Consider the following 13,193-nt stretch of genomic DNA (forward strand, 5'->3'; position numbering starts at 1 on the left):
TAACCACCTAACAATAAAATCATACACACATACATGATTAATCTCTACTTAGTGCCATTATAATATATATTGCTAATAAAATTTAATATTATCACTATTATTATTATTATTAAATCAGATTATCAAAAAATAAAAACTTACATAATTTGGATGCCCAAGATAATTAACAATATGAAATTCTGGTTGATTTACTTCTTTAATTTTTGGTCTTCTTGGCATTTTCTTTAAATTTTTTTGAAGGTTTGTTGTGGTCTAACAATGGTGATAAAGGAAGAAAGTGGTGGGGTTGAATGTGTGTTGAAGAGAAGGATACGAGAGTGAAAGGTATACTGCTGGGAGGGGGAAAACAATGGTCTTTTGGATGAGGGAGTCACGAGCCAACCAAGGAAGGCTGCATGCGTGACGCGTGGACAGGGAACTCAAATCGGTGGCACCGATTGGTGCACCTTCCACGTCTTGAAATCGGTCCGTCCGATTTCCGTCCACCAAATCGGTCCGTCCGATTTCTTTTACCCAGCCCTCAACCCTCCAAAAAAATTCTAGCCCACAGCCCTAAAAATTATAAAATGATATTTTGTAAGCCCAACCCTAATTAAGCCCTCCCAACAAAAAAGCAAAATAGGGCTGGCCCTATAAGCCCTACAAGCCCTAAATCAAATCTTCTCCTCTCTGAGAGTTTGAGACCCGGACAATCTAAACTTCAATTGATAGAAGTTGCAACGAGCAGGTTTTTGAAAGACAATGTTATCGGTGAAGGGGGATATAGAGTTGTTTATCAAGGCAAGTTAATCAATGGGAGTCCTGTGGCTGTTAAGAAGCTCCTCAATAATCTGTAAGATTTTTGAATTAGTTTATCAGTTTTTTGGCTATTATCAAAATTGGTTTTGTAGAATCTTTCTTGTCTTGTTTTACTAGGATGTGTGTATGCAGCTAGTTTAACTAACACTATCGTCTCACCTGATGCAGAAGACAAGCCGAGAAGGAATTTAGAGTGGAAGTTGAGGCTATTGGACTATTAGAGTATTGGTCATGTGCGGCACAAGAACTTAGTCAGACTTTTAGGTTATTGCATTGAAGGCACTCACAGGTATCAAATTGTTTTGTTATGCATTCCATTTAATTAAACATCAAAATGGTAACTGCATAATTATTATTATTATTATCATTTTTTTAACTTGTATCCATTTGTGTTTGACTTTTGATGGCTGCTTTTATATGGATCTGACCATACAAAATGAATATTTAATACTTCTATTAATTACTGGAATTTAGTTGTAGAGCGAATTTAGTTGTCTTATTGATTATTGACTAATATAGTTAGAAGTTCTCTGCCATGGTTTTCCTATGACCAAAGATTTCGTTAACATTTTCTCTTGCTTTTCCATTCCTAATACATGTTTTGCTTGTTTGATTGATTGTTACTGTTTTCTCTTCAATTACTTCTTATTGAAACTTCAGAGATGAATAATTAATATGAATTAATGAATGTTGTTGTTGTTGCTATAGAATTTTAATACACATTATTTGGATATAATTAGAAAATTTATAAACATGGATGATGAAATTGTTTCTGAGACTCCTGTTCAAGCTTTTGGTAGTGTTGATTCTGGTAAAAAATCTAATGTTTGGAGGTTTTTTAAGAAGATTGAAAAAGACAGAGATGGTATTGAAAAGGCTGAATGCAATTTTTGTCATCATGAATACAAAATTGAAAAAAAATCCGAAAACTAAGAATGCTTACAGGACTTCTCATCTAAGTCGTCATATAGTTTCTTGTAAATCTATACCCCTCAATATTAGATTTGATGATGATATAGAGGGTCTGCCAACTAAAATTGATTAGAATGTTCATAGAAAAAAACTCGCTCAGGCTATAGCAAAACATGATCTTGCGTTTAGCTTTGTTGAGTATGAGGGTATTAGAAATTGGATTAATTACATTAGTCCAATGATTATAATGCCTTCTAGAAACACTTTAGTTTCAGATCTTCAAATGATTTATTCAACAGAGAAAGAGAAATTGAGGCAGAAAATGTCTAGGATACCTAATAGAATTTGTTTGACATCTGATGTGTGGACAACATCTACCATTGAAGGATATATTTGTCTGACAGCTCATTTTGTTGATGAGAATTGGCGACTAGTGAGTAAGATTTTGAATTTTTGTCGAATGATTCCTCCCCATACTGGAACCGATATGAAAGCAGTCTTATTTAACTCTTTGAAGCAATGGGGTATTGATAAGAAAGTAATCTCTATTACTTTAGATAATGCTTCTGCAAATAACAACATACAAAACATCTTAAAAACTCATCTACGTAAGCAGAATAGTTTGCTTTGCGATGGAGAATATTTTCATGTGTGTTGTTCCGCTCACATTTTAAATTTGATTGTACAAGAAGGGTTAAGGGTGGCTGCTGGAGCTTTATTTAAAATCAGAGAGAGTGTGAAATATGTGAAAGCTTCTTATGGGAGAAAAATGAAATTCAAAGATTGTGTGTAGCAAGCAGAAATTGAAGAAGGTGTTGGTCTAAAATCAGATGTTCCAACTCGATGGAATTCTACATATATGATGTTGGAAAGTGCAATTAAATTTGAAAAAGCGTTTGACATCCTTAGTGTTGTAGATGGAGCTTATAAAGATTGTCCGACAAATGAAGAATGGAGCTTAGCAAAAAAAAATGTGTGAATTTTTAGAGCCATTTTATGAAACTACAAACCTCATTTCGGGTTCATCATATCCAACATCAAATTTGTATTTTATGCAAGTTTAGAAAATTGAATGTCTTTTGGAAGACAATCAAACTTGTGATGATGTTGTTATTATGAACATGGCTTTCAGAATGAAGATGAAGTTTGATAAATATTAGAAGGATTATAGCACTGTCTTGGCTTTTGGGGCAATTCTTGATCCTCGATTAAAGTTAAAGTTCTTGAGGTTTCAACCTTATAAAAACTAGATCCTTCAACCTTTGAATTGAAAGCAAATGAAGTATTGGAGAAATTTAAAAGATTGTATGGAGAGTACATAAATACTTTTGGTGGTTCAACAATTTCTCAAAGTAGTAATCAATCTCCTATGTCACCTGAAGAAGGAAGGCTTACAAAGAAGAGCAAAATGGTAATGAAGGTATTTAATTTTAATATAGTATTATTTTTCTCCTATTATGTTTATTCGTTACTTAAATAATCTTTATACTATATCTTTTAGGAGTTCAAAGAATTTGACTGTGAAACCCAAACTTCCAAGGATAAAGATGAATTAGAGATTTATCTAAAAGAAGGTTTGATTCACACCAATGAAGATGATTTGAAGTATGATGTGCTAAATTTTTGGAAGATTAATGAGGATAGGTTTCCCACTCTGTCAGTTATGGCCAGAGATGTTTTAAGTATTTCCATCACTACTGTAGCATCTGAGTCTGCATTTAGTATTGGTGGACATGTTTTAACAAAATATAGAAGTTCCACTCTTCATGAGCATGTCCAAATGCTTATTTGCACAAGGAGTTGGTTACGTGGATTTGTTCCAAATCATGATGGTAAATATTTATGCTATTTTTTTCAAATATTTTAAATTGAATTTCTAACTGTTTTTTAATTGGTTGATTTTAGATGATGAAATTGGTGAAATTCATGAAGAAGAAGTGTCAACAGCAACGATGCATCCCCCTCAACATTCATTATTTTAGATGATGAATTTTTGTGTCAACTTTATTTTGATTTTCTAGAGACATTATTGATGGTAATTCTAGAGAGTAAGAAAAAGGGTGATGAGATAGTGAATGCCATGTTTGATTTCTTGATATATATATATATATATAGTTAAAGTTGGATTTAATATGATCAATGTACATTATTAACATTTATTTTTTTATTTTTTACGCATAAAAATGATAAAGGGATAAAACAAACTAATGACTTTTAATAAGTTTTATGTGTGTTGTTGAAATAGAGAATGTATAAAAAAAAAAAAAAAAGAGAATTAGATAACCCATGGGTTGACCCTAGAGTTTTTGGCCCATGAGGACTTTTAGCCCTGAGGACTTTTTAAAAATTTGACCCTATTAATTAAAGGGCTTTTTATTCTTCTGGCCCTATAAAGTAGAGCCAAACATATTGACACTACTAGCTGCTATACTCCATCAACCCCTCCATATCAAAATTAAAAATCTCGATATTAAACACCCTTAAACGAGATCAATACAATTTAAAAAACTCAGATTCCAACAACCTCGTCCTACCAGCAACATAATTTACATCATTATCAGTCACTAACGCAAAATATTCTCATAAACAACAAATAATATAACATCCTTAAACAACTTAAATAAAATATCAGTAGTTTTTGAGACATGCGAAGCAGAAAAGTTACGACACGAATGAAAGCACGGTGTTGCAGAGGAGCCAGTAAGAGACACAGCAACAAGACTGCAACGTGCAGTATCGGCGATAGAAGGTTGAGGACTTGAGGGCTGGGGCTTTTCTCCTTCAAGAAATTAGGTTACTTTTCCTTTTTTTTTTTAGTTCAAAACCATGTTGTTTAGGGGATTAAAAAAATTTAGAACTGATTCAAATTTCATAAATTCACCTGTTCTGGGTTTTTAATGAAATTCTCCGAGTCAAACCAATTTTCATCAGTTTTTTTTTCTTCTCCGATCTTATGCTCAATTTGGACCCGTTTTAAACTCGATTCACCAATTTTTCAGGCTATTTGAATGGACAAAATGAACATCCTTCATACTATCTAGAATAACCATTCGAGTACTAGGGATAATAAACATCTTTCCAAAAGCTTAAACTAATTTTTGGGTTCACCAAAGATCGAACTCTTGACATTTCGGATCTAGAGCTTTAATACCATATCATGATACCACTCATCCCAAAAGTTTTAGCTAATGGAAAAAAGTAACACTAATAATTATATCTCTAATACTCTCTAAACCTCCATTATACACATTGTACAAATATTTCATTGGCTCCTCATATTCAATAAGTTAATTATAAGAATCTACATGTCCAAATCAACAAGTTATAACTCAAATAGTATAGTATTTCTATATTAACCTAAAAGTCACGAATTCGAATCTTCCTTATCTTTGGGAAAAAAAAAAATCCACAGGTCCAATGTAAAAACCCGCAATAATTAGAGAAATTTAAAAGTAGAGTACTTACTCCAGTTTAAATTTATGTTGCTGTGTATCATCAAAAGATATAAATCATGTTTATTAGATGCATAGTCAATGCATGGTTACTTAATTCTTCACCATCATAACATTTCTTCTTTTCTGGCTAATTAATGTGACTCTGATCCAAGTCAGCACTCATATCTCTCTGTATGTATGGCAAGTTCTTCTTAGGAAGCCTAGAAAATCAGGGGACTATATAGTAATTTATTATATTGTCTTATGCAGTTTTTTTTTTTTTTTAAATTAAAGCAACGACCGTTAGATGTTATATATGGTCCATTAGTGCACCAAACCAACCAGTCCAAAAATAAAGGATTTCATTATTATATTGCGCCTAGTTTAGCCTTTTCTTTTCTTTTTTTTTTCTTTTTTTTTTTCAAACAACTAATGAAGTAGCCGTGATAGCATTGTTTGCATAAATATTATAGAATCAGTATGCATTCTTTTAGTATGGTAATTATATTCAGATTTTTTGTATATCGATTTTTATAATTAAATTAAAAATGAAGAATGTTAGGACCAATAAATTTTATGATTTGTAGTCATTAATTAATTATCATCAGTATTTTTAATATTATGAAATTATATATAATGGTATGAAACTACTTACTTTTCTTTTATTGGTTAAGTACTAGTCAAATTTTAATAAAAGTATTGAACTTAGATTTTTTCAATAAAAAATATTAGCTGAAAGGAAGAATATGCCAGTCCAACCAACTACATGTTAGTCTCTACTCATCCATTTCATGTTTAATTCCAGAATTATTTAAAAAAAAATATATTACGTACATCATCATATAGACATAAATCTGCTTAAACAAATATGTGATGAGTCTAAAAATTTGTATATCTCAAAATTTTAAAATTTTTATATAGGAAAATTCAAAAATTATATATCTAAACCTTGTATTAGATGATTTTTGGTTAGTTTTATAATTTTTCAGAATTTTATATATACAAAAACTCAATGACACTGCTACAGGTTTTAAGTTTGAACTGTAACATTAATATCATTAATATTGTCTTGCTCAAAACTGGCTATTGTTTATGTAGTAGAATGATATACATAGATTACTGGAAAAGAAATTCGTAATTTATTTATTACCTATATTTATAATTGAACAAGGCTTTGCAATTAATCATATGTTATTGCACTATTGTGAATGATGAAAAAACAATAAAGATCAGTCGTTAAAAATTATGGTAAGTGTTAAGGTGCAAGTAATTCATATATACAGCACGCACCAACTTTTTCCCTCTTATTCTACTATCAATTAAGAATTCATCTTTCACAAGATAATGCTAAAAAGTGAAACGTACCTAACTTTGTTTGATGCCTCTCAAGTGTCAAATATGATCATGTACTATACCTACTTATACATAGCCCGCATTATTAGCATGCTATGATGCACGGATACTGACACGGATACAATACGGGACACACTGACACGCAAATTTTAGAATCTTATAAGACATGGAGACACGCATACATATAAAATATAAATTATTTTTTAGATAAATTATAATGATATTTTGATATTTTATTGATATTAAAATATAAATTAATTTTTTTAATTATTTTTAGTGTCTTATTTTAATTATATCAAGTATTTAAAATATTTTTTATTTTAATAAATAATAATATATACTATATCTAAATTTATTTCAAAAATATATGTTAAGAATAAGACTGGACACGCGCACGTGATGGTATTTAGGTGTGTTCAAGCATGTCCGGAAAAAAATTCTTTTGCTTTTTATTAAGATACCGTTGGACATACAGACACACGTGTCCGACGAGTGTCAATGAGTGTCGTGTCCGAAATATGTCCGACACGCGAATACGGCAACTCAGTAAAATATCCGTGCTTTATAGTTAGCATGTATATATTTCCTTTGAACTTTTATTTGATAATCTTACTTAATTTATTATAGACTTTTCTTAAATATTAAGTATAATCTGTTATTGAATTTGATCTTGTTAAAACGTGAAACTTGATTAAAAAAATTGATATATATTTTTTACCAAAATAAAAAATATTTTTAAAAAATATTTATTTACAATATACTAAATTTAATCTTTATAATAATATCTAATCTTTTAAAGTATTTAAAATATAAAAAAATATTTATAATAAAATATAATAAATTAAAATTTTTTTAATATTATTTTAATTATAAACAAATATTTTTGTATTCCACTCCTACTTACTGGCCGAGGAATGAGAATGGAGAACTCTGCGGCCTGCGGGATGGTACTATACTTTTCTCTTGCACTATCATCAATAAGAAAAATGTCTCCTATTTTTAGATGTTTATTTATTGATTTTTGTAGAGGTGGCGAATTTCTATAGATATATCATATATATGAGTATTAATTGAAAAAAATTAAAAAATTCAAAATAATAAACTTAACACAATATAATTCAATAACATAATCTAATTTAAAAGATAAAAATTTATAATTTATTCATCAAAAAATATAACATAAATTTAAAAGACGACATAAAAATTTATTTATATTATTCAGTATCAAGTCATTTTATAAGATTATTTTTATATTATCTATCATATTTCTATGATAATATTATCTAGATTTTATACTAATAAAATCATATTAGGTATTTTTTTATGGCTAACACGTGTTACTATTTGGTTTTAAAAAAAAATTCGATTTAAATAGATCAAATATCCACTCTTATAAAAGAATCTCAATTTTTTTTGCGTGTTATTCTTAAATCCTTAAATGATGAATTTGATATGTTCTTTTTCTTTATCCTTTTTAACCAATCTTTCTTTAAATTTATTTTTTATTTTTATTTATTTAATTTTTGTCAAATATATGTATACAAATTGTTTAAAAAAAATAAAATTTGGTATTCTAAAAAAAAAAACAAAATTTAAGCTTTTTTATCTGTATAAGAATGACGAAAAAGAAAAAATTAGGAATCGAAAAAAAAAGAGAAAAAAATTAGAATTCATAAGGAAGGAAGAAATTGAGTTTGTGATACCAACAAAAAGTTATAAATAATATGATTGTTTCTGTTTTTCTATATTTCTGAGAAATTTTGTTTAGTTTTTAATGATTCAAATTTTCAGTTGCTAAATTCCTTCTCAAACATAGATTTTAAATTAAGCTGTAAAAATATATCAAATTATAAATTTATAGTTAAATTAAATTGGTGAAAACTCAGGTGGAGTCGACTTCACGTGAAGTTGATAATTGAGAGCTGTTAGATGATTTAACTGATTTGATTAAATTTTTATCTAACGACTCTCAACTATCAATTTTACATGAAGTCGACTGCACCTGAGTTTTTACTAAATAAATTTCATGATAATCAACCAATTAACTTTCATATTAATTATGAAAAATTAGAAGAGAACGAATTTTAAGGATGTAACGAAGAAAAAGGGAGTAAAAATAACTGTTTGGTCCAATTTAAATTAATTTTTTAAATTAAACTATTTATATAAAATAAACCGGTTTTTTTTTCAAAAAAAAATGATAACAACTTCATGTGAAGTCGACTGTAGATGAATTTTTGTCGATAAATAATCAATACGACAAAATAAAAAATAAAATTCAATTTCTATTCAATGAATGATCATTAAGATTAACAAAAAGTTGTCTAAAAAGTTGAATGCAATATATAAAAAAGTTAATTTATTTAAAAACTGATTAAAAGTTGATATAAATTTGGATGAGTTATTAGCTATATAGCAAATTTTTATTTAAGAATTTAATTTCCGATCCGTTGATATTTGATACCCAATTTTAAAGTCCTTTTTGTTTTTCCCATCCCAGTTTAGTCCTCATTGAAAAAGACATTTACTTAACAGCAAACAATACAAAGAATAGAATGGAGCCCATCCTACAGTAACCAAAACCACCGGTCAAAGTCAAACCCAGCAATATCTTATCCCCCAATAATGCCATATATCTAATAAGCCCCAGCCACCATCTTCTAGGGCTTCATTCAAACATGAGAAAACCTTGTTGCGACAAGGAAGGTACCAACAAAGGTGCTTGGTCCAAGCAAGAAGACCAAAAACTCATTGACTACATCCACCTTCATGGCGAAGGCTGTTGGCGTTCCCTTCCAAAAGCCGCCGGCCTTCATCGTTGCGGTAAAAGCTGCCGATTGAGATGGATCAATTATTTACGACCCGACATTAAACGCGGCAACTTTGCCCCTGATGAAGAAGATCTCATCATCAAACTCCATGCCCTCCTTGGCAACCGGTACGTCCTCAATATTAGACAACTATCACAATTTACTCTGCCTTCACTTTCACTTCATCTCTATCATGCATGTTTCTTACTTTAGGTGGTCACTTATAGCGGGAAGGTTGCCAGGACGCACCGACAATGAAGTCAAGAACTACTGGAATTCTCACATCCGCAGAAAGCTCATCAACATGGGAATTGATCCAAACAACCACAAGTTATATCAAACCTCTCCTCTTCCTCACGCTGCTTCTTCCTCATCCCGCCTCAATCTTGACCTAACCATTGCTTTCCCTGCTCATTATTCTTCTTCGCCTACATTTACCCTCGCCCAAGAAGACGACGACAACAACAACAATAATCCTAAACCAACTTCTGAGAACATGGATGAATCCAACCCTACCCTTCTTTTGTTTCAATAAGTTGTAACTTGAACCATCTCACATTCATTTATTATTCAATAAGATATAAGTATTATTTCAATTATACCATTTAGATAAAAACTCACGTGAATTTGTCTTTACGTAAAGTTGATAATCGAAAAATATTAGATGATAATTTAAATTATCCAATAGATTTTGACTATCAACTTCACATGAATATAATTCTACGTCAGTTTTATTTCGCCTTATATTTATATCTTATTTAATAATGAATAAATTGTGAAAAATAATCAACTAATTTAAACTGATTGTATTTATATTTAAATAAATCTGTGTGTATTTGTTTAATAATTTTATCTTATATATATTTAATTGATATAAAGTTACAGCTCCTTTGTCTCGTAACTACTATATGTACTTGGTGGTGATGATGATGTCCTGTGTTGGTATATATGACAAGAAAGTAATTGTGGAATTATGAGAGAAGGGTTAGTTGGCTGATGAAGGATATAATGTCATCATCATCTCGATATGATGCGTGCTTTTCGTGACCATATTTGAGCATGCATGCACTTCAATCACTTGCCACATCTCTCTACTACCAATCTTTGTCTTACTAGCTTTTCTTCTATTTATATAGTTTAAAGGGAGAAAAGATTTCCATATAATTTCTGCATGCAAAATTCAATAATCTGCCAAGTTTTATTCAACATTTTTTCACACCATTAGTATCTGAATTGTCACTGTTTTCTGACTACACAAGCATATTATCACCATAATGCATAGGTCTTATTTAATTTAATATAAATATCACATGGTTTACCAGAAGTTTAAAATGTATTCTATGGGAGTATGGGCAACATATATAATAGAGTGTAGTTTAACTCTAAAATTTACTCATAAGCTTGGTAGTGTTTTATATATTTTTTATGATTTTGTTGAACTGAAATTTTGGAATACATAAATATTTTATAACAAAAAATATTAGTAAAAAATTATTAAAATTTATTATTTTTAACTTTATTTAATATATTCTGTAATAAATAAATATTAAATAAAATAAATTTAAATTATTTAAGTTAATTTTTTTTATTTTTCTAGTATTACTGTTTTGAATATAATATGCAAATTAAGAATAATTTATGAGGGACAAAGAGAAAGAGGGTGATAGTTCGGCAGAAAGAGGAACGACCTTGCATAACATATTATGGTAGGATTTATTGTATGTAGAAGTTTTTGTTGAAATTTGTTCAGCTAGAATTGGAACTGGAGCCACATTTAATGTATTTCCATTTTTTCGTCTTATGCTTGTGTCCTAGCAAGGTTATGATGAAAAAAACTTCATTTATTACATTTTACTGAAAAAAAAATGTAAATGTTAAAGTTTTGTTCAGGGTTATGTAAATCCTTTTCTTCAGCTCTACACACTACACTTTAAATCCTATTTTAAAGAATGGTGCAGCATCCTATCTGAATAAATTTGTTTAAACTACAGGGACATGCAAATTTATTCAAACCAAAAGTCTTTTCATGATTTTTAGTAAAAGCTGAAAATTTTCAGTTAAGGAAATAGTAATGCAGTTATTAAAGCCGAACTGCTACTTTATGATTCTAACTTTAATTTTATTTCTCTATGTAAAAGGGTTGTGTATTTTATATTTCTTAACTTGAAGTATATTTTGTCCAAATTGCTGTTTCCAGATTTGATTTAAAGTGTGTACTTCTAGAAGATACTTTAACATTTAAGTGAGTATGATTGCGTTTGAAAAGGAGATTGGGATTGGAAAATTGAAAATGGAACAAAGAAGAGAGACTGAAATTAAATTAAGTTTTTGGTATTATGTTTAGTATAAAATATATTGGATCCATTTATATCATAATATTATATTTAGTTTAAGATAAATATGGATTGAAAGGTATATTTAGAATTTAAAAAATTAAATAAAAATATTTAAAAAAATATATATTATTAAGATTTTAATTTTCAGTTTTTAAATTTTAATTTTTAATTTTTTTACTTTCTGAAAATCTTAAAATTTTAGTTTTAATCTCTAACTACTAATTAATCAATAATACTGAATCTCAATTTCATAATCTCAATATTTGAAAACAAATACTATTTATATATCTATAATATATTTCAAAAACAATATCAAGGAGTTAATAGAATGACTACTCTACTTTTTTTTGTTACTCACTTTTAGAAGTGTTACTTACCATTATTGTATTTTTTTTTATCGAAATATACTCTAATTTAATTCAAAATTAATATTCATTTTAGCTAACTTTTAGTTAGTTATTAATTAAGGTAAAAAAAAGTAAAAAACACCTGCTCTTTGATCATGATTCATATTATATTACCAATACTACTTTTACATTACTTTTTATTGTATTGTATTATAGTTATTTTTCTGCTGTTAATAGCCATCTCTAACAACTTAGTATTTCTTTACTTTTATATTAACCATCTCTTTAATATTTCGTATATCATTCCTAAAAATTTTTAATCATATTTTTTACATATTAGTTTTATATAATATATAATATATATATATATATAATTAAAGACGATTTAACAAGCACATCGATATCATTGTCAATACTCAATAATATGTGTAACACTATACCCCAAAAAATGGTGGGCAAGAGTTCATCATCTTTTAATAAGAATTTTAAACAGATCATAACATAGCATCTCTAAAGCATTATGTACTAGAATATCAAACTTAGCTATCTACAAGCAAATAAAAGGAAGGAAAAGTTTAGGGGGCAACAACTTTTGTGTTTTGTGGCCAGTACTTAACCATCAAAAGAAAAGTGAGTGATCTCTCACCCATTGGATGTAATCTAGCTCACACCATTAAAAAGACTATTGATGGCCAATTGATGGTTACAAAACACAAAAGTTGCTGACCCCTAGCACTCTTCTAAAAGGAATAAGTGAATGACAACTGAAGAAGCAACAGAATAGGAGAGAAAAAAAAACTGAAGAAGAAAACAAGAAAATTCTAACAAAAAATAATGCACATACATACAGGAAAAAATTAATAGACAAAAGTTTGAAATACCCTAATCTTAATAACTCCTTAAAGAGGAAAAAAGTAGAATGAAATTAGGGAGAATTGCATGCATGACAAAGCTGAAAATCCTCTTCAGGCACGTGTTACTATTTACTGCTTATAAACTTTCTTTCGACAACTAGAGCTAGCGAGAGCAAATAGACAATTTTTCTCTTTCAAGGAGTACAATTTCGAGACAACCTAGTATAAGGTTTTGTCTTCTTCTTCTCTCTTTTTTTTTTTTAAACAAAAAAATGGAAAATTGGTTGACCATGTTCACGATAAATAATATTGAGGTAAGAGTATTCTCTTATCAGATTAAATCTTTAAA

General features: G+C 28.9%; 1 protein-coding gene across 1 annotated transcript; it reads left to right on the forward strand.

Annotated features, from left to right (window-relative positions):
• Positions 1–9,175: 9,175 nt before the first annotated feature.
• LOC107633762 (transcription repressor MYB4-like) lies at positions 9,176–10,041 on the forward strand. The gene is made up of 2 exons (XM_016337361.3): positions 9,176–9,435; positions 9,521–10,041. The coding sequence occupies exons 1-2, from the start codon at positions 9,176–9,178 to the stop codon at positions 9,840–9,842; spliced, it is 582 nt and encodes a 193-aa protein (XP_016192847.1). The 3' UTR covers positions 9,843–10,041.
• The last annotated feature ends 3,152 nt before the right edge of the window (positions 10,042–13,193 follow it).

The sequence above is a fragment of the Arachis ipaensis genome, chromosome B3, assembly GCF_059453495.1.
Source record: "Arachis ipaensis isolate K30076 ecotype BB chromosome B3, ASM5945349v1, whole genome shotgun sequence".
Classification (NCBI taxonomy): Eukaryota; Viridiplantae; Streptophyta; class Magnoliopsida; order Fabales; family Fabaceae; genus Arachis; species Arachis ipaensis.

Coding starts and splice junctions, on each gene's coding strand:
- LOC107633762 (XM_016337361.3), top strand. CDS start 9,176: ATGAGAAAACCTTGTTGCGACAAGGAAGGTACCAACAAAGGTGCTTGG. Junction 9,436..9,520: donor CATGCCCTCCTTGGCAACCG/GTACGTCCTCAA, acceptor TTCTTACTTTAG/GTGGTCACTTATAGCGGGAA.